The sequence below is a fragment of the Cokeromyces recurvatus genome, assembly GCF_025118155.1.
Source record: "Cokeromyces recurvatus strain NRRL 2243 chromosome Unknown BX663scaffold_30, whole genome shotgun sequence".
Taxonomy (NCBI): Eukaryota; Fungi; Mucoromycota; class Mucoromycetes; order Mucorales; family Mucoraceae; genus Cokeromyces; species Cokeromyces recurvatus.
The window spans coordinates 72,192-92,353 of record NW_026251416.1 but is presented as its reverse complement, the minus strand read 5'-3'; the positions used below and the strand labels follow the sequence as shown (position 1 = coordinate 92,353).

Below are 20,162 nucleotides of genomic sequence, written 5' to 3'. Positions count from 1 at the left end.
ATTTTCATTAGTATTACAAGGCATAAAAATTCGACTATAAAGTAGAGATATCAGTGTAAGCAGAAATATGATCGACAATTCATATTCTAACCCAGGGCAATAAAAAACGCGTCAGATATCTTTTCTTATTAGAGAGAATAGCTGTAATATGAGTCACTTTTTTTTTTATTATCCTTAATAGTTGTGATGTAATAAAACATACATGTGTAACTCTTACACAAATCATGACTATTTCGACTTTATCATCCATAATAGGGAAAAGCTTTCTTTTTTTTTCTTAAAGAGAAATAAAATAAAATAAGAAAATGTTATATAAGCCATTTGATATCACTTCCATTTTCTTTTTCTTTCTACTATTCTTAAAATTATTATTTAAAAAAAAATGCATGACAATCATAATCCACCACCAACACCTGTTATCATGCTTCCCATGACAGAAGCTGATAAACAACGTCTTGGTATACCAAATAACCATCCTCATCCTCAGCATCCTCATCATCATGGTGCTGAAATGCATATGATGGCAGCTCCAATGGGTGCAATAAACAATAGACCTCCAAATGTAGGCGGTATGGGTCCTAATTTTGTATTTAATTTTAGTCAACCTCCTGGATATGGTCCTATACCGATGCCTGTAGCTATAGCCGAGACCAGTCCTCCAGAAGAAAAGGTAGTTCTAGTTCAAGGTGAGCCTACATGGAGAAATCCACGTAGAGTTGCAAAACAGGGAGAACCATTAAAGCCAGAACCATGTATCATTCAATAATACAAAAAAAAAAAAAGAAAAAGAAAAGAAACTTAATTCTAATTTATAGATGCATACCCTCTTATTTAATAAAATATATACACTTATATACACTTATATTTATATATAACTTGTTTATTAAGACATACTTAACGTATAATATTCTAAATAATCAGTAACAGCCATTCGTACTATTTGGCGGAAAAATCCCATTTCCATAGGTATTTCATTAAATACTATATATGAGTCTAATTTATCCATTGGCTTTAATTCTAATGTAGCATAGTTTTCATTGATAACAGCTATATATACGTGTACATATATTCAAAACAAATTCTCTATTAGTCTATACGTATCTCATGTTATAAAAAGTGACATGTAAATACTTACACATTACTTGTTCCGGTGTAGGGAATTTAATATTTTTAATTGTTTGCCATTCATCTAAAGCAGGCTTAAAGTGTTTACAAATCAATTTAATATTATGAAATTCGTTTAATGTAATGGATGGTGTAGCTCTTTCGTTATTAGGCATAGTTATTGAATCATTCACTACTATCTTGGTTAGTTACATATCATATAAATACAGTTTCCCATATTTTACCGTATTCAGATAACTTCAAAAAATCTTCTGTCGCTCGAATGATTTCATAATATAAGCTATCATAACTTTTGGTATCTGTCAAAAATCTTTCTCCATGGGTCACACACATGTTAAATACACTGATAAGCTACAAATAAAAAATAAAATCAAATAAATATACATCAATGGCGTAAAAAAAAATAGAATAATTCTTTACTGTTGAGATATACGTGTTGAATCCTTCCCTGTCTTTAATGATATCTAAATGAAGTATAGTAAAATGTAATGTTGAAGCCAACGTTGGCCATAATTCAATCCAATGATATTCTATCATGATCATTAGTAAGATATTCATGCACATATTTATATATAATCTATATTCTATATTCATCTTTACCTAATCTAATTTTATGCTTATTTAAAAAGCATAGTATACGATGAATGACGGACAAAGCAAGTCTAAATAGATATTCATCAGAATGGGCTCTGTAATGTCAAATAGAACTTACTTGTATGAAGATAATTCGAGTTTTTTTCGAATATTATGTCTTATAAATATCAACATGTCATCCAAGATAACACTAAACATCGATCTTTTTGTTTTGATAAATGGCAGCTGTGGCGATCTTTGTCGACACAATCGAACAACTGCATTTGTACTTTCTTTTGCTATGTAATCCATGATGGTATTTTCTTCAGTTAGTCTCAAAATGATAGTCAAAAGAAGTCTTGAATAAAGATGGGTTCTTTCATTACGATTATTTTCAAACAAATAAGAAGCAAATGATAAGAGAGAAGATAAAAAAGTGAAAGACTCTTCTCCTCGGTTATTTTCTTGTTGGTTATTTCTGTCCATGTCTATTTTTGTACACGTTTTAGTCAGGGTGCTTATAAAATAGCTATTCACATTGATCAAATCGAAGAGAGGCAGAATTAAGGCTATCTGTGCGGAGGGTCTAATATATAGAACAAAGTAGTGAGCAAACAAGCAAGCGAGCAAGCGAGCAAGCAAACAAAGAAACAAACAAACAAACAAACATTTTTGTACACACTACTTACAAAGTAGAAAATGATTGACTATTCTCGGTCTCAGATGGAACAGCGGACGCATAAGAGAAAAACCATTTCGACATATAGGTAACCAATGTTTTTGAAAAAGTGTCTTCATCGTTATTAATTTCTATATATCGACTATTAATGAACATCAGTACATTGCACAACGAGCATAGTAAATGTTACATACTTCCTTAGACTAATAAACAACGCTGTGTACATTTGAATAATGTTCTATTAAAAAATAAAATAAAATAATGTAAGCTTATATATTCTATATTTTAATTTATTATACTACCTCAAATGCCTTTTCTTGCTTTAACTTTCTGATATAAGATAAATAAGGGTTTTTGAATTCATATTTGTTATAATTCGAAAGCATACCAATTAACATGATAACATCACGACAATCGTTTTCGTTTATTTCGTTCATTGTTAGTACCTGATTTTATACACATATATAGAAAAAAAAAATAAGTCATGAAATAATGTGCATTTTTTCTACAACATACATTACATTAAATAAACTGGAAGATATATCATTCATCATAAAATAGCTATTTAAGCCATTTTGATTGATGTTATCATTTCCTGCAGAAAGTACTAAAGCAAGCTGTAACGCACTTGACCGTATTGAGGGATTTTGGATAAGTTTTTGGACTGCTTTAATAAGCTTAGAAAACAACACATCAGCTTCGTCAAGACCAGTTAAAATTGAAATAATGTTAAAGTGTGTTAAACGTCTTTTTGAAAACAAGTTGCGAATGAGGACAGTTAAGATGGCAATAGCGTTTAGTTGACGTGTTTGCTCATTTTTAGAGCACTCATCTGAAAGATCGAGTTGATTTAAACAAGCGATAAAAAGCTGTTTCAAATTCTGTCGAATATCTAATAGACTTTCTTCTGATTTGCTTTGAATTATTCTAGTAATGCATTTAAGATTGGGAGGTAAGATGAGGTAATCGTCCCAAAATAGACTTGAAGTAGATGAATTAATAGTAATTGTCGCTCCCTTTTTATTATATTTTAAGTAAGTCAGTGAATGATTCTATTGTGTATCTAAATACTAGCATAGTTTTACTTTGAATACTTCTTCACTAATTTCAACAAATTTCTCCTTAAACTCTGGTTTCTTGTTCATAGAATGTTCACCTAAAAGCACTTTAATAAAAAAAAAAAAAAAAAAAAAAAAAAAAAAAAAAAATAGAATTTAATAATAAGGAACTTAAATTTTAAGGTTATGCATTCCTTTTTTATTATTATTATTATTATTATTTATTTGTATCAGGAATAAAAAAAAAATGCGAATTTTCTTCTTCAATACAGACAAACGAGACAACCCTTTAACTTTGCTTTATGATGCAGAACAAACATTACCATCACATCCGCTTAATTTTCCTTTGGAAATTATACAAAAAATTGTAGATTATCTTCCTCGATCATCATTACCTGCTGTAGCTTCTATTAATCATGCATGGTATAATATCACCATGCCTGTATTATATCGACATATCTATATTCGAACTTTACCTCATTGGAATATGCTAGTTAAAACGTTTAGTCAAATAGAATTCTCAGCACAATTTGGTCCTTGTGTGAATTCACTTGTATTAAAGCCCTCACCACGTTTAATTTCGTCTCAGTTAACAAGTTTATTAAATTATAACGTCATTGAAAATGACAATGACCTTCAACCTTCTTTAAAAGGTTATGTACGTATAGAGCGTGTTGATTATGACAGAACTGGGTTAGAAGGAATAGATACAGCTATGACTGAGGATAATATGTCACTAGACGATGTAACCCATGAAAATTATAATGAGATGGATACAACGCAAAAGGAATCAGAATGGTTAGCAAGTGTGACAAACCAACAAATGATGACAGTTTTAAGATATTGTTCACAACTAGAGTATCTTCATATCTCTGGTTGTGAAAATTTAGATGATCAAGTCTTGTTGACGTTAGCCGCAGCCAAAAAAGAAAAAAAAAGTAAACCAATAATTGGGTTATGGATGAGTCTATTAAGAAGTGCAACACATGCAGGCATCACTGGATTAATTCATGCCGAGAAACAGAACAGTTTACCTCAAAAACTAAAATATTTGGATTTGGGCTTTCAAGTGTTGCTAACAGACGATGCCATTAAGGAAATAGTAACTTATTGGGGAAAATCATTAACACATGTGCGTTTGAATTCAATCTATCAAATTACAGACACATCTATAATATATATTGCAAAACATTGCCCAAATCTACGATTAATACATTTAGTTCGTTGCTGGCAAGTTAATAATACCGCATTACGCATCTTGGCTAGTCATTGTAAGCGGCTTGTCTATATTTCAGTTTCTTTTCTTAGTCGAGCAAATGAAGAAGGAGTAAGACATCTCATCCAAAGTTGCCCGGAGCTTATTTGGTTAGACATTACTGGATGTGGAATTAATTCGTTATTTAAGTCCGTCATTTTAGAAGGTTGGGCGAATTATAGAAGAGAGCATCATTTACCACCAATCCACATACAAGATAGTTCAATCAATTTATTGTAAATTTGTATTATGTTTTTTTTATTTTTATTTTTTTTTTATTTTTATTTTTATTTTTTAAAAACCCGTCAATAAAGTTCATTAATATTCACGCCCATTGTGATATTTATTACCAAGGTTGAATTTTTACATACTTTTTTTTTTCATAATTTAACTTTCCTCATCTTTTTAAATAGATAAACATGGCTTCAGCAAGTATGTCAATTTATAATGCTCTATTTTAAAACTAAACGTATGCTTTTTTTCTTCTTCTAATAGTCTTCATTTTGGACCTTAAGGGCAAAGTTCTCATTTCTCGTAATTATAGAGGTGATATTCCTATGAGTGCAGTAGAGAAATTCATGCCTTTGGTAAATAGCATTATTAGACAACTAAAGAAAAAAAAAAAAAGAAAGAAAGATTCTAAACAAGTTTTGTAGATTTCTGAAGCTGAAGATGAACAAATTCCATTACCTTGTTTCACACATGAAGGCATCAATTATTTATATCTCAAACATAGCAATCTTTATCGTAAGTTAACATATGACCATCCACTACTTTAAAACTAACATAAAATTAGTCTTGGCTATCACTCGAAAAAATACAAATGCGGCCTCCATCATGCTTTACCTTCACAAATTGACAGAAGTCTTTACAGAATATTTTAAAGAGCTAGAGGAGGAATCGATTCGAGATAATTTTGTTATTGTTTATGAACTTTTAGATGAAATGATGGATTTCGGTTATCCTCAAACGACAGAAACAAAGATTTTACAAGAGTAAGACTTGTATATACATCAAGTAATGATAGTAACTGTTGTTGTTGCTTTTTTTTTGTTAGATATATTACTCAAGATGCGCATAAACTGGAAGTGCAAGTACGCCCACCTATGGCTGTTACAAATGCTGTATCATGGCGTTCAGAAGGTATTAAATATAAAAAGAATGAAGTCTTCTTGGATGTTATTGAGAGTGTTAATCTATTGGTAAATAACATAAACAAAAAACATGTATACATATATGTATATAATATATACTAATTAACTGACAAATGTTTATAAAGGTGAATGCCAATGGCAATGTATTAAGAAGTGAAGTTTTGGGTGCTATAAAAATGAGATGTTATTTATCTGGTATGCCTGAATTACGTTTAGGTCTTAATGATAAAGTTATGTTTGAGGCAACTGGAAGAGGTAGATAAGAATGACGATGACGATTTTTATATGATATTGATATTGATTTTATTAGGTAATTCATCTACAAAGGCTATTGAGATGGAGGATGTTAAGTTTCATCAATGTGTTCGTCTATCTCGTTTCGAAAATGATCGTACTATTAGTTTTATTCCGCCAGATGGTGATTTTGAATTGATGAGCTATCGTCTCCAGACAACGGTTAAACCACTTATTTGGGTAGAGGCAGTTGTCGAGACCTATTCAGGATCCCGTGTTGAATACCTTGTGAAAGCTAAAGCTCAATTTAAACGTAAAAGCAGTGCTAATAATGTTGAAATAGCAGTGCCTGTTCCTGATGATGCAGATACACCTAAATTCAAGGTAAATCATTTTTTTTCTATATGTGTGTATGGATCCGTACATTTAAATGACTAAATAACTCAATATAGTGTAGTAATGGTTCAGTATCCTATAAACCAGAAAGATCATGTTTAGTTTGGAAAATTAAACAATTCCAAGGAGGAAAAGAATTTATTATGCGTGCACATTTTGGTTTACCATCTGTTCAAGCAGGTAAGAACACGACTTGATATAAAGTAATTAAAATAATATTCATCATCATGATATTTAGCTGAGGATACTGAAAAGAAGCCGCCTATCAATATTAAGTTTGAAATCCCATATTTCACTGTATCCGGTATTCAAGTTCGATATTTAAAGATCGTTGAAAAGAGCGGATATCAAGCCTTGCCATGGGTTAGATACATTACTCAAAATGGAGGTAAGTCTTCTTTAGGATTCCCCTTTTATAAAACCAATATTTACAAAACTGATTTTTTTTTTTTTTAGATTACCAAATGAGAATGCCTGAATCTATCAAAGCAGCTAAACATAATTCTATGAATGATTATTAAACTTTGCCTATTTGATAGCATTATTATTATTATTATTATTATTATATGCAGCATATAACCATTTACATACGCTCACTGATTCTTAAAAGATGAGAAAGAAAAGTAAATAAAAAAAGTACATGAAACATAATCTGATATATAACCAGGAATTAGATATAACACACACATTTGTTTTATTAATATTCTTTGTATGCTGTTTAATATTTAAATTGTTTACTTTTTCTCCTGACTATTGCTGCTGTCTTGGAAAAAAATAATCATTCCATTCATTCATTTCCATACTGCTTGGTATTCCCCAGAATGGATTCTCTGGATTAAGTCGAAAGTTTGCAGAAAGATCGTTATTATCATTTCTTACAGTATTGTTGTTATAGGCATGAGTCTCATTTATGCTACCCGTCTGAGTATGATTAAAATTATTCCAAAAGTTAGTTTCTTCTATATTAGATGCTCCTTCAAAATAGAAATTAGGAATTTCAAAACCTAATGAATACATAGGAAACAATGCTGCTTTATCTGTTGGGGTCATAGTAAGAGTAGGGTAATATGCTGAGTTATTACCACTGGTAGTAAAAGTGGGTTGCATACTAAAATCTATCTCTTGTTGTTCATCATTATTTAATAGTGTATTAAACCCAAATTGACGAATCGAATAGGCATCTACTTTATTTGGTATTTGTTGGTATTGCTGTTGAGCTGTATAATTTATGATTGAAGGTGTTTGCGTTAAGATAGGTGTATTTTGTTGATTTACTTTTTTTTTTTTTTTTATTCATTATAGGCTCATAAGTTTGTATCATTTACTCATGCATATCTAAAATAAAATAAATAGAGTTACCTGTACTAGCAGTAAAACTTTGTTGTTGAACAATACTAGGAGTGTACAATTGACTTAACCAATCTTCATTCCATAAGGGTGATCCCATATCCTTTGTTTGTAAATGTCCGTTTCCAGAGACCCATGATTTTTGAAAGGCCTCGCTGAATTGCTCTAAAAATGAATATTGATGGGTTTCTCTGGTATTCGAATCATGTTCATCGTCATCATAATCATTTCTATCTTGACTATTGGAAGAAGTATGGCATTGATCCTTTGAACAGCCAATATTGATATTTTCAAATTCTGGGTCATTCTCAAAAATTGAACTTAACATAATCATTTTCCTCAAAATATTGACCATATTCTTTGTGGTAGGTAATAACAAACATAATTTATCGACTAAAGCTAGAGCGCGTATAAGATGCGACTTGGCAACATCAGCAATGATAGCATCTGAATTTGAACAATTATAGATATGGATTAGAGTTGCAGTAAATACAGGATAAAATGCAAACCCCAGGAAATCATGAAAAAGTCTTGATAATGCATCTTTTCAAAGACTTCAATGATACGAATAGCTGCACTCGTACAGATTGTGTGTGAGCTTTGTGAAGATAACTTTGATTTTCCATTGTTTTCAATAAATGGACGATGTAAGAGAATAAGAACTGTACAATAAGAAATACAGATAAGTCCTATAATAAGAAGGTAAGAAAAAAAAAATAGACTGAAGATTAAGTATTATAAGAATTCCCCTTCCCCCCCTTTTTTTTTCTTACCCTTTTCTTACCTGACATTGTCAATAATGGTATATGTTCTTTGCCTTGCTTTTCTCCAGCAGTTGAGATTTCAAGTAAAGGAGGGAGAGATGCTCGCCACTTGGATAATGCATCATCCAGATAGGCTATAATGGCATCACTACCATATTTAGCACTATGCTTTTTAGCCATCGGTGTGTAGATTCCTTGTAGAATACGTCCTAGAATCTCAGATAATTTTAAAAGTTGAATAATTGGCTGATACATTGGGATAACATTTCCAGTTGCCTTTTCAGCGATATACTCATCTAAAGAAGGAAAACGAGGTAAATATCTATCTGTTTCAGTCATCCTATCCATAACTTCATCCAAGTTAACATTCTCGGAAGGATACATTTCATCACAGTCCTAGATGAATAAGGGGAAAAAACATTATTGATTATGTAAATGGTTGTTCCTTATATACCTCATCGAAAATAGTTAACGGACGGCCTGTGCCTGCACAGGACCATCTATCTATTATGTATGTAAACCAAAAAACCATTCGACGAGTCTCTTTCTCTTCTTGAGAAATATTCCAGTCCTTTGTAGATCTATGCAAGCCTAAATCTTGGCTCTTATTATTATAGTTTAATATATATTAACAACAACCAAAGAAAAAATCAACTTGATGATTAACATTATATGGAATACAACGTACCATTCTAACGATCTATGATATATTTATTCAATGTAAAAATTATCAGCAGGCTTATTATATATATATATATTAACAAACTTACAATACAATTAAAAAGCCATCCTTTTGTTAAACTATCAACATTAGCATAATAACTATGTGTAATGATAGCAGCTTGAATGGAGGATAAACGAGGGACATATTTTAGTTTCAAAAATGAAAATAAATTCTTAAATAGCTTGTCTACACTATTTTTAGGTAAATCCCATGGATAGCCATTATCTAGACTTTCTGTACCATTAAATTTTTGACAATTTTCAATGTAACGAATAGAAGCACCATAAATAGCATTTAATATGGGACCAGCAGGAAATGTAACTCGAATGCCTCGATATTCTTCTAAAAATTCCTTTTTATTCACAATAGGTAACAATGGGTGAATATAAGCAAAATAACTAATAAAAAGAAATATATATGAGAGGATATTATGTTCAATATGATAACAATCTCTATATTACACTCGAAGTAATTGATCACTTGGATATCTTTTTATTCCTGTAACTCTATATATCCAATCGTCTACATCTTTAATCGTTTCATGTGGCTGGATGACACCAATTTCAATTAATTCTTGAATTTGTTCTTTGCGACGGTCGTTAAATGAGTTTTCTTTCTTTAAAAGAAGATGATCCCCATTTGGATTATATTGTAATTCAATACCATATTGAGATAACAATTCCTTTGTCTTGAGAGTATTTATTTTTCTTGCTGCAATAAAGCTAATCAAACTGTATTCACTCAAGAAATGGCCTTCGTTCGATAAATAATTTTGTCGAACCTTATTCAAGAACCATTCAACTCTTGCTCTAGGATGCCTATCGTTATAGATTTTTACTTTTTTGTTTTCTACATAAGTAGTTTCAATATGATTATGATCTTTTCGATTGATTGATTCCTTTGTTTTCATCAGTTCATTATTTGAGTTAGTATTCAAACTGCCAAGTAGTTTTTCAATACGTTTAAGTCTATTCTCTAAAATGCCTATATATCTATAAGCGTATCAAAATGAATTAATTTGATAACTATAGGCTGTTTCTTACTGATGAAACTCATCTTTATTTACCCTCTTCTAGGTCCTCTTTTTTTAGATCTAAACATTAAAAATAATAGTAAAAAGAATAAGTTTTTGTTTGTTATTGGTCAGTTACATTTCAAAAAAAAAAAAAAAAATGAAAAGAAAAAGAAACCTTGTATTATAAGTACATCCTTTTTTGCTAGCTATACAATTTTTACATATTTCCAAAGTATTTAATCTTTGACATTTAACTTTTTTACGTCGACATTCATCACTGGCATACAACAAAAGATATATTTATATAAAAGAGCATAAGATAAGTATTATCACACAAAATAATGAATTGCTCCTATAATGTACCAGGCTCGATTGACTCTTTGCCTTTGATCTTCTACTGTTGGATTATTGTTCATTTCGGAAGGAATTATAGGTCGAAAAATTGTCATTGATTTATTCTGCAAAGTCATATTTTCAGGGCAAGATTGATTTGCAGAATTATTTTCAGAATTTTCTGTGCTTGACATTTTTTTTTTCTTTTTTTTTTAAAAAAAAAAAGAAAAAAAAAATGAATTTTACAATTTTATGTATTTTTATGTTCAGAAAACTATTATTGTAAAGTGCTATAACGTATTATATTACGGATAAAACCCTGCCGTTGGAAAGAAATAGAATGGTATGATATTCGGGGAAAGTTTTACCGGTAAATATAATAGGACTAAAATCTATTCTAGAAATTTGTAGTATAGCTCTATTGTTTTTTATTCTTTTACTTCATAAATAGGTAATACGACTAAAATTATGTTGTATTTTTTCTGTAACCAATGAGCCTGGAGCTATAAAAGCGGATTTTGCCCTAGTAGCCAGTTCAAAAAGAAAACACTGATAGAAACTGATAATCCTTTGGAAGACGAAAAAAAAAAAGTGAAGGTTAAAAATAAAAGGAAATGATTTCACAAAAAGGAAGGCTGAACTAACTTTATTTAATCAAGAGAGAACTAACATTGGAGAGAGAAGTAAGCCAGATAATGTATTCTATGCAAGATGGAACATATGGATGCTTAATGGATGAGCCAAGAAGAAGCTAAGTTAAAGGACTTTTTTTTTTTTTTTTTTTTTTTTTTTTTTTTTTTTTTTTGTAAAAAAAATTGTTAAGTAAAGGAAAGAGGATCGTCAATTGGTTAAGGCATTTGCAATCATTGGTACTTATGTAAACAGTAAGTGGGATGAGACCAGTTGACCAAATGGTCAGGATAAAAAGAATAGAGCTAATGGTGGCCATATGTTAACCAGTCAAGACATTAATGTATACAACGGCCGCCGTCAAAGTTTGTCATAGATAACCATAGTAAATAATTAATTGTCAAAATATTTAGAATACAAATCTGAACGTCTTTTAGCCAAATTGTTTAAAAAAGAAGAAGAATTGAGTAGACTTAAAGAGAAGCTGGTCAAGATTACCAAGTAAAAGAAAACATCTTTTCCAAAGAGGAGTTTTAGACAAACAGTACCACTGCGAGTGAGTAGTAGAGTATTGAAGATGAGGCAATAACCTAGTAAACAAAGCATCCTTTAGGAGATACAAAGAGCAGTAGATGCGTTAAATTTGAAGGATGCTTATACGTTCGTATATACGAATCAGCATACTGATATGCAGCATCACTTTAATATTTCGGAATAGAAGTAAATATAAATGAAATAAAAGCCATTAGATTGTATCTTTTTCTACTATCGTTGTTGATAGTAGAGCACATTAATGATCGTATGTATCAAGAACCCTTTAGTAATTTTTCATAATTTATACCAAGTTTTAACATATCTTCAATTGCCATTTTGTATAGCATCTACTGTTAACTCGTACATTATATAAACACCATCATTGAGTAAGGGCATAATATATAAAAAAAAAATTATGCTTCTTCTTATAAAATATATTGATATGTTTAAACGTATACATATATGTTTATATGTGTGGGTTTATCCAGCTTATCAATAATATAGTAGATCATGACACGTCTCATATTATTCTCATCTATTTTATTTTTAGAATAGGACGAAAAATAAGAAATGAGTCTTCTTGACGCCTTTTATTAATATAACGTGTTCGCAAATGAGTTTCATCACTTATAAAGAAAATGAATAGACTAGAACAAATTTATTGCTATAAAGTAGTTCAAGTCATATTGTCAACTGTACAACATGCACTGATTTCGCAGAAGTAATGCGATTTCGTATTGTGGGTCATCATTCTATAAAATGTGAGTATAATAGAATCTCGCATTGCATACAAAGCCCACTTGCATAGTACAAGATGCAGCTGCATTGTACGCCAAAATCTTAATTAAAATACAACATCGAATATTCACTTGCTTCTATAAAATACATATTCCTTTTAACTGGCCTTGCTTTTTACAAGTCATATTCATTGTTATAGAATAAGCTCCGGATATGAGCATAAGTAATATGATAAAAGATGAATTACATTATACAGGATTAACTATAAACTTGTACATAAAGTGAAACATCATCGTAATCATACTGCATATAAAATCTTTTTTTTTTTAAAAAAAAAATATAAAACTTCTGACATCCAATCATCTAGACGTGTCAACTAAATAAGACATCGTATCAGTTCTAAGTATTTATTTATTTATTATTATTTATAACCTTGATACAGGATTCAGGTCGTCTTTGATGTAAAAGACATCAGGAACTTATACTCAGATCAAATAATTTAAAACTTAAACTAGACCATTATATAGCGCCTAATAGATCAGCACCTTGAATCAACAAGATGCATGTATTTGAATATTAACATTGTTTCATGACTCTTGTACTTTTCTACTTATTTTTATTTCTTTGATTCAGGATTCATTAATGTAAATACAAGCAGTTGTGTAGACGCGAAATAATTCTTTATCTTCTTTACATTGAATGAACAGTTTCAGACTGCACTTCTTTTTATATCTTTTAGTTTGTTTATTCTTTAAATATAATCCATATCACTCTACTAAATACTCGACTTGTCAAGGTTGCGAATCATCTTATACAGACCGGATTTATGAGAGATAAATTTATTGGTAAAAAAATGATTTACTTCTTCATCTAGTTCTACAACAAGTTTTCTATTATGCCTATTCTAGCGTCGACCTGTTCCTGGACCAAGAGAAGGCATACGATCGAGTAAATCCCTAATCTTTAGTGAAGGTAATCGCGTCTTCTAGTTTTAATTCCAGCTTCATTCGCTGTATCAAACAATTTTTTTTTTTTTTTTGGGAAATTTGGTTCAAGTAAATGCTAACGGTTTTTTCTCTTCTAATTTTTTTGCAAGTGTTTTTTATTTATTTTTTTTATTTTTTGCGCTTCCTTCTCCTATGTGACTTTGTTTTTTCACCGAAAAAGCTGGGGATTCATCGGCGAACAAGGGACACTTGTACCCCTCTTTTTTTTTTCTTTTTCCAATAAAGCTCAAAAGATGGTTGTTCGCATTCGTCTTGCACGCTATGGTCGTCGTAATTTACCATTCTACCACATTGTAGTTGCTAATGCACGTACAGCTCGTAATAGTAGACCCATTGAAAAGATTGGAACATATAACCCCATTGCTGATGCATCAGGCAACAAATTAATCAATTTAAATTTTGAACGTGCTAAGTATTGGTTAACTGTTGGTGCTCAGCCTTCAGAAACTGTTGAGAAAATATTAGTCAAGGTAATGACAAATATAAAGGTTGATCGAATATTTATTAATTATACATACATACATATATAAATATAAATATATATACATGTATTATAGGCTGATTTAATACCACAAGCACCTAAACCTTGGATGGAAAAAACATTAAACACATTAAAGGAATCCAAAGAAACCCTTGAATGAATTAATGATTTAGACACCTCTAGTAAACCATGTACAGACCATTAAAGAAAAAAAAATTGAATTTTAGCTTTTAGAAATCATGATCAATTAAAAGTATTTTTTTTTATCAATTCCAAAAGATGGCAGAAAATTCAAAAAAAAATAATAATAGCAAAGTCATAGATTACTCTATTTGTTAGCTTGATAAAAAAAAAGGCCAAAACAGAATAAACCCCCTTTTTAATGTTATGCGTTCGCTTAATTATTACGCAGACAAAAAAAAATGTATCTTGAAGACGTAGAAAAAATGTTGAATCATATTTATTTTATTTAATTGATACATGCATAATCAAGACTATGTGCTCGGTAATATTGAATTAAGAAACCTTAATAATTGATTTTATATATGACTTTATTTAATGTCAATAATATATGGTCAAGCCTTTTTTTTTTCAGAAAGGTTTCACTTAAAAACCATATCTTTTTGTTTTCTTATATTTACAAGTAGATAGGTTGTTACTAAGCATTTACAATTATAATAAAATACTTGTATCTATGTATACATAATGCAATTAAGCGAAAATATCTTTATAAGGCAGAAATCAATAAGCTAGTAACAAAATACATGAATATAAAATAATATTATTATATGTTTATAGACCCGTATTTAATACTCCCTTCTGTTTTGTTTGTAATATACTACTTTATATTTGATAAGATATATCGAAAATATAAATAATACAATGGGAGTGAAACAATCAATTATTGCATGCATGCATGAAACAGCATAATTCATGATAGGCTGTTTAATTTTTATTTTATTTTTATTTTTTTTACACAAACAAAAAGGCAGATTGTTTTTTAAAGTTAGATTAAATAATAAAAAAAAAAAAGTTTACTACAACATGTGTCTATTAAATTAGTTTACATAGGAATGGTATAAATTTCTATGTATGTATATAGATTTGTAAAAGAATAAATAATACAAAACTGACAAAGAAGCTCTAATTTACTCAAATCCCTTTTCGATTTGAAAATGAAGAATTTCTTCGTTTGGCTGGTGTAAGTCCATATGCAAAATTTGTAATGTTATAATCTTCTAGAGTTGAAATAGAGGAATTGGAATAACTACGGGGATAATGATAATATTCTTCTACTAATAGTAAATCAGATGAGATTGATTCATTATTAAATAAAAGGTGGGGTTCCTTTGTAGGATGTAGTGTCTCTTTTTCGGGCATAAAGTACCATCTTTGCTGCTGATCTGGATGATAGGGGAATAAAACCAATTTTGTGTCGTCGTCAGGACTAATATCAAGAACCCAATCGCTATTGTAAAGGGAATAAATAATGACTTCAAAGAAGGATGTTTTTTCAGATAATGGATGAGGGTATTCATTTATAACTGTAATATCTGTTTGAACTGCCCATAGTTGGTTTTTTGCTTTGTCGAGAGGCTTTTGATTATACAAGCAAATTTCGGTATCTTCGATTAAACGAAGTTTACCTAATAAAATAAGTCAATATTCAAAGAAAAATAATTCAATAAAATAAAAGATGATTACCTTTGCGAATATCTAATACAAGCCCTGTCTTTTTGTTCTTTAAATAATTGCTTTCCCAACACCATAACTCATCTTCAGTATAATTAGGATCTTTAACAATGACTTGTGATCTAATATAATCACCATTATTTGAACAAATTGATATCACTTTTTGAGTAGAAACATGCTTTATATAAAACCATTTTGAAGTATTATCCATGATATATAAAAAGGGATAAATAGAAGTAAAAAAAAAAAGAAAAAGAAAAGAAAAAGAAAAAGAAAAAGAAAAAGAAAAGAAAAAGAAAAAGAAAAAGAAAAAGAAAAAGAAAAAGAAAAAGAAAAAGAAAAAGAAAAAGAAAAAGAAAAAAAAAAAGAGAGAGAGAGGAAAAAGAATGAGAGAGAAACAAATGAAGAAAGGGATTTTATAATACTGTTTTTTTTAAAAAAAAAAAAAATGCATAAATCTGGAAAAAAAAATCCTATTTTTTTTTCTCCTTGCAGTCATTGAAAGAACAAAGTTTATTTACTCTTCTTTTTGCTCTCTCAGGAAAATTTAAACATTACTTTTAAACAAGATTATTTTGCTTGTATGTTAGAAGGAAAACTTTTAGTTAAGTATCCTTTTTTTTTTTTGCTATTGTACAATAAAGGGCAATTAGATAATCATATGCAGGGTAAAATATGCCTATATGCAGGCTCACTTTATTTTTTATTTTTTTTATAAATTATCATTTGTTTAAATAAAACTTTATTATAGAATGTTAATATTTGTTATTTAAAATGCCTAATAAAACTAGTTAGGTCATTAATGAAGATCTAGTTGCATGCATCACATGCTTTAGAATTTAAAATCGTATTTTCTAAAAGCTTTTCTCTTTTCGATTTCTATTTTACTAAATATCAGAATAGCTTAATAGGACTTAAATCAGGGGGAGTAAAGAGAGAGAGATCCAAATGACTTTATAACCAGGGCTTTCTATTTTTGTAACCATAAATGAAGATGTACGAATAGAAGCATGGTCTATTACTAGAATGCTATTATCTACTTTATCCATAATACAAAGAAGGTTTTTAATAAATATTGATGTAATAAGTGTCCCTATCGTCTTTTGATGGTAGTCTTTCATTTTATTAATATCCTTTTTTTTTTATTTCCTCGCTCTATCTTTAGAATTATGAAGAGGAAACTTCCTTAAATTGGCGTGAAGAACACTTACTGTACAAACTGCGCCTAAAAAAAAATAAAAAAAAAGTACATGTATCATTGTTCAGTTTTAACTATTACCAGCATATCTTTCTTAAATTAAGTCTAACTATCATTCATATTAATATGAAAACTATACTTATTTTGTAAAAATATGGTTTTCATATCTTAACTTGTTTATAAATTTTATTCCATATTTTTTCAACGTAATAATGAGCGATAGTCTCAAAGATGGAGTATGTAGCTATACAATTCTTCATATAATAATGAAGCTATATTCCAAAAATGGATAGATCCTCAAACGTTGCTATGGAATTTGATAATACAGTATTGATATAGATTTACGTGCGCTCCTCTAAAAGTTAACTTTTACGCTTGCGCGTTATTCTACATTATTGCTAAGAGAAAAAAAAAAGGAAGGGAAGGGGAGGGGAGAGGCTTTTTTCGAGTTTGAACATAATTTTTCTATCACTTCATTATAGTTCTTTCATTTCATACATAGCTTGTAACTAATTTTTTACTATTTAAAGATAGCTCAATAATATCTGTTTATAAAATTGTTTCTTGGATTGTCGCTATACAAATTATAAAACAACTTGTTAGTATTTTCCACATTTTTTGTTAGCCTTTTTTTTTTTCTTTTCTTTTTTATCAAATTGAATGTATCAAATTGCTTATTACAGTTTGGTATAAAAAGTTTGAAATAGGAGTACTATACTGAAGCTATATCAGCAAATCTTATTATTATGCAACATGCATTATCCGAATTAAGGATATTCAATGAATACAGTCACATCATGTGCCTTTCCCACTACTTACACTTTCATTTTTATTTAATGCCGAAAAAAAAAAAAAAAAAAAAAAAAAGTTTAAGTAGTACTATAAGAAAAAGAAAAAGGCGTCTATTTTTCATTTTTCATCTTTTATTCTTTATTATTATAAATATGGCTCGCCAAGATCGTCCAGTTCGTATTGGTTGTTATTCAGCATTTTGGGGAGATTCTACTGCAGCTGCAGTTCAATTAGTTCAACATGAAGGAGAGAACTTGGATTATCTTGTAGCAGATTATTTAGCTGGTAAAAAAAAAAAAAAAAAAAAAAAAAAAAAAAAAAAAAAAAAAAAAAAAAAAAAAAGAATGAATAATAATAACATGCTTTTATACAGAAATTACAATGGGTATTCTTGCTGCTCGTCGTCAACGTCGTCTTATGACTGGAAAATTAGATAAAGGCACCGACTACATTGCTGAGTTTTTAACACTTGTATTGAGTAAAATTTTACCAGATTTGATCAAGAACGGTACAAAAGTGGTGACAAATGCAGGTGGATTAGATCCTATCGGTTGTAAGGAGGCCATCGAGGCTCTATTAGAAGAGTTGAATATACAAGGTGTAACAGTAGCAGCTGTTGTAGGGGATGATTTACTAAAGAGCAATGAAGAAGGCGGCTATCGTCACACCTCGTTGGCTACTATGACTACTACCTTTAATAACCAAATTCACTCATTTTCCCCTATTTCAACCGTTGATCATACAAAGGAAGCAGATCGATTGCCTAGTAAAGACGAACCTATTCTTTCAGTCAATGCTTATCTGGGCTCGCATGCTATCGCTGCTGCCTTGAAGGAGGGAGCTCATATCGTCGTGACAGGTCGTGTAGTTGATTCTGCATTAGTAGTAGGGCCCTTAATGTATGAGTATGGTTGGGAAGAAGGTAAGACGGCAGATTATTATGATTTATTAGCATCAGCCTCTTTATCGGGTCATATCATTGAATGTGGCTGTCAGGCTACAGGTGGTAATTTCACAGACTGGCATTTAGTGGCACAATCGCCTTATGGAGGTTATTCAAATATGGGTTACCCTATTATTGAATTTGATCGTTCAGGTTCCTTTATTGTAACAAAGCCTGTCAAGACAGGTGGCCTTGTATCTCCTGCTACGGTTGCAGAACAACTCGTATACGAAATCTTGGATCCCGCTCTCTATTTATTACCTGATGTCATCTTAGATATGCGTCAAGTCACATTATCTCAAGTGGGTCATAATCGTGTATTAGTGAAAGGTGCTAAAGGTTTACAACCTACACCTTATCTTAAATGTTCAGGTATCTTTTTAGACGGTTGGAAATTGACAGGTGAATTATTAATTGGTGGTGTGGATGCGAGAAAGAAGGCAATCGCTGTAGGGGAGGCCATTCTTCAACGTGTTCGTAATATGTATCAAGAATTAGGTATTCAAGATTTCAGAAATGTTAATATTGAGCCTATCGGTGCTGAATCCCTGTATGGGTAAATAGAGTACTTTGTTTCTTCTGTTCCTCCCCTCTTTTTTTTTTTTTTTATCATATTTGTTAACATATCATATATAGTCCATATTCAGCTACAAGTCATACTCGTGAAGTTGTGTTAAGATTAACAGCTCATCATGACGACCCTAAGGCTTTAGGTCTTGTTGCACTGGAAACGATTCCTGTAAGTGAAAATACGAATTTTAATTAATCTAAAAACCTAATATTATTATTATTATTATTTACTTACTTTATTCGCTCCAAGTCGGCTACATGCATGGCGCCTGGTATTACGGGTGGTGGATCTGGACGTCCAAAGGCTGTTCCCAACATGGTCCATTTCCCTCTCCTTATTTCTAAAACTCAGATCACCACAAGTTATACTGTCGGTCCTCATGGTAAGCTTAAATCAATTGATTGGGGCTCCTGGGATGGAAATGAAACGTATAGTCAACCAAGACCCATACCACCACCATCACCTAATAATGATGATGAACCATCCTCCTCATCTCTTGATGAAGAAGGGAAACAAAATAAAAGGGGGACTCAATTGATTAACGTAGCCTATGGTCGAAGCGGTGATAAAGGTGATGTTTGTAATATTGGCATTATTGCTCGTGACCCTGCTTATTGGCCATATATCAAACGTTCAATCACTGAAGAGGTGGTGGCGAATTACATGAAGCATCTTTGTAAAGGAAGCGTAACACGATATGAATTACCTGGCGTTCATGCCTTTAATTTCGTCTTAACTCGCTCATTAGGAGGTGGTGGTTTAAGTTCTTTAACTATTGATAGGCAAGGGAAGACATTTGCTCAACTCTTATTAAGTGGCTTAGAAGTTGAGATGCCTATCTCCTTACTTCCTTCAGAGGAAGCCAAATTATAAAATTATCATACATGATTATTTAAATAACATAACATGCATACTATTC

At 30.5% G+C, this 20,162-nt stretch overlaps 9 protein-coding genes across 9 annotated transcripts; 5 read left to right on the top strand and 4 right to left on the bottom strand.

Annotated features, from left to right (window-relative positions):
- Positions 1-300: 300 nt before the first annotated feature.
- Positions 301-821, top strand: BX663DRAFT_521022 (uncharacterized protein). Its single transcript, XM_051529186.1, has one exon. It carries the CDS (start codon positions 383-385, stop codon positions 764-766), a length of 384 nt encoding a protein of 127 aa, XP_051379456.1. The 5' UTR covers positions 301-382; the 3' UTR covers positions 767-821.
- Positions 770-3,544, bottom strand: BX663DRAFT_521020 (uncharacterized protein). The gene is made up of 11 exons (XM_051529185.1): positions 3,463-3,544; positions 2,899-3,393; positions 2,680-2,823; positions 2,572-2,615; positions 2,388-2,519; positions 1,838-2,284; positions 1,726-1,787; positions 1,546-1,655; positions 1,350-1,476; positions 1,136-1,297; positions 770-1,047 (listed from the first exon to the last, which is right to left on the bottom strand). Exons 1-11 carry the CDS (start codon positions 3,520-3,522, stop codon positions 884-886), a joined length of 1,947 nt encoding a protein of 648 aa, XP_051379455.1. The 5' UTR covers positions 3,523-3,544; the 3' UTR covers positions 770-883.
- Positions 3,545-3,648: 104 nt separating this feature from the next.
- BX663DRAFT_521014 (uncharacterized protein) lies at positions 3,649-4,985 on the top strand. The gene has a single exon (XM_051529184.1). It carries the CDS (start codon positions 3,683-3,685, stop codon positions 4,928-4,930), a length of 1,248 nt encoding a protein of 415 aa, XP_051379454.1. The 5' UTR covers positions 3,649-3,682; the 3' UTR covers positions 4,931-4,985.
- On the top strand, positions 4,879-7,138 carry BX663DRAFT_521011 (AP-1 complex subunit MU-1). The gene is made up of 11 exons (XM_051529183.1): positions 4,879-4,926; positions 5,045-5,122; positions 5,186-5,277; positions 5,347-5,437; positions 5,487-5,685; positions 5,748-5,892; positions 5,970-6,099; positions 6,155-6,462; positions 6,531-6,654; positions 6,713-6,862; positions 6,931-7,138. The coding sequence occupies exons 2-11, from the start codon at positions 5,110-5,112 to the stop codon at positions 6,993-6,995; spliced, it is 1,317 nt and encodes a 438-aa protein (XP_051379453.1). The 5' UTR covers positions 4,879-4,926; positions 5,045-5,109; the 3' UTR covers positions 6,996-7,138.
- A 20-nt stretch (positions 7,139-7,158) lies between these two features.
- BX663DRAFT_545598 (fungal-specific transcription factor domain-containing protein) lies at positions 7,159-10,856 on the bottom strand. Its single transcript, XM_051530934.1, has 11 exons — positions 10,688-10,856; positions 10,500-10,601; positions 10,376-10,402; positions 9,771-10,301; positions 9,356-9,707; positions 9,274-9,285; positions 9,040-9,189; positions 8,606-8,981; positions 8,331-8,510; positions 7,834-8,268; positions 7,159-7,748 (listed from the first exon to the last, which is right to left on the bottom strand). Exons 1-11 carry the CDS (start codon positions 10,849-10,851, stop codon positions 7,225-7,227), a joined length of 2,853 nt encoding a protein of 950 aa, XP_051379452.1. The 5' UTR covers positions 10,852-10,856; the 3' UTR covers positions 7,159-7,224.
- Positions 10,857-11,454: 598 nt separating this feature from the next.
- On the bottom strand, positions 11,455-12,208 carry BX663DRAFT_520998 (uncharacterized protein). The gene is made up of 3 exons (XM_051529182.1): positions 12,166-12,208; positions 11,701-12,086; positions 11,455-11,571 (listed from the first exon to the last, which is right to left on the bottom strand). Exons 2-3 carry the CDS (start codon positions 11,891-11,893, stop codon positions 11,531-11,533), a joined length of 234 nt encoding a protein of 77 aa, XP_051379451.1. The 5' UTR covers positions 11,894-12,086; positions 12,166-12,208; the 3' UTR covers positions 11,455-11,530.
- Positions 12,209-13,574: 1,366 nt separating this feature from the next.
- BX663DRAFT_460095 (30S ribosomal protein S16) lies at positions 13,575-14,597 on the top strand. The gene is made up of 2 exons (XM_051523932.1): positions 13,575-14,036; positions 14,124-14,597. Exons 1-2 carry the CDS (start codon positions 13,800-13,802, stop codon positions 14,205-14,207), a joined length of 321 nt encoding a protein of 106 aa, XP_051379450.1. The 5' UTR covers positions 13,575-13,799; the 3' UTR covers positions 14,208-14,597.
- A 415-nt stretch (positions 14,598-15,012) lies between these two features.
- BX663DRAFT_520994 (uncharacterized protein) lies at positions 15,013-15,988 on the bottom strand. The gene is made up of 2 exons (XM_051529181.1): positions 15,752-15,988; positions 15,013-15,693 (listed from the first exon to the last, which is right to left on the bottom strand). Exons 1-2 carry the CDS (start codon positions 15,948-15,950, stop codon positions 15,200-15,202), a joined length of 693 nt encoding a protein of 230 aa, XP_051379449.1. The 5' UTR covers positions 15,951-15,988; the 3' UTR covers positions 15,013-15,199.
- Positions 15,989-17,902: 1,914 nt separating this feature from the next.
- On the top strand, positions 17,903-19,918 carry BX663DRAFT_418818 (uncharacterized protein; the record flags this gene model as incomplete). The annotated part of the gene is made up of 4 exons (XM_051522377.1): positions 17,903-18,014; positions 18,103-19,228; positions 19,309-19,411; positions 19,493-19,918. Coding segments are annotated over 4 exons (1,767 nt in total), but the record flags the coding sequence as incomplete, so codon positions are not given.
- Positions 19,919-20,162: the final 244 nt, after the last annotated feature.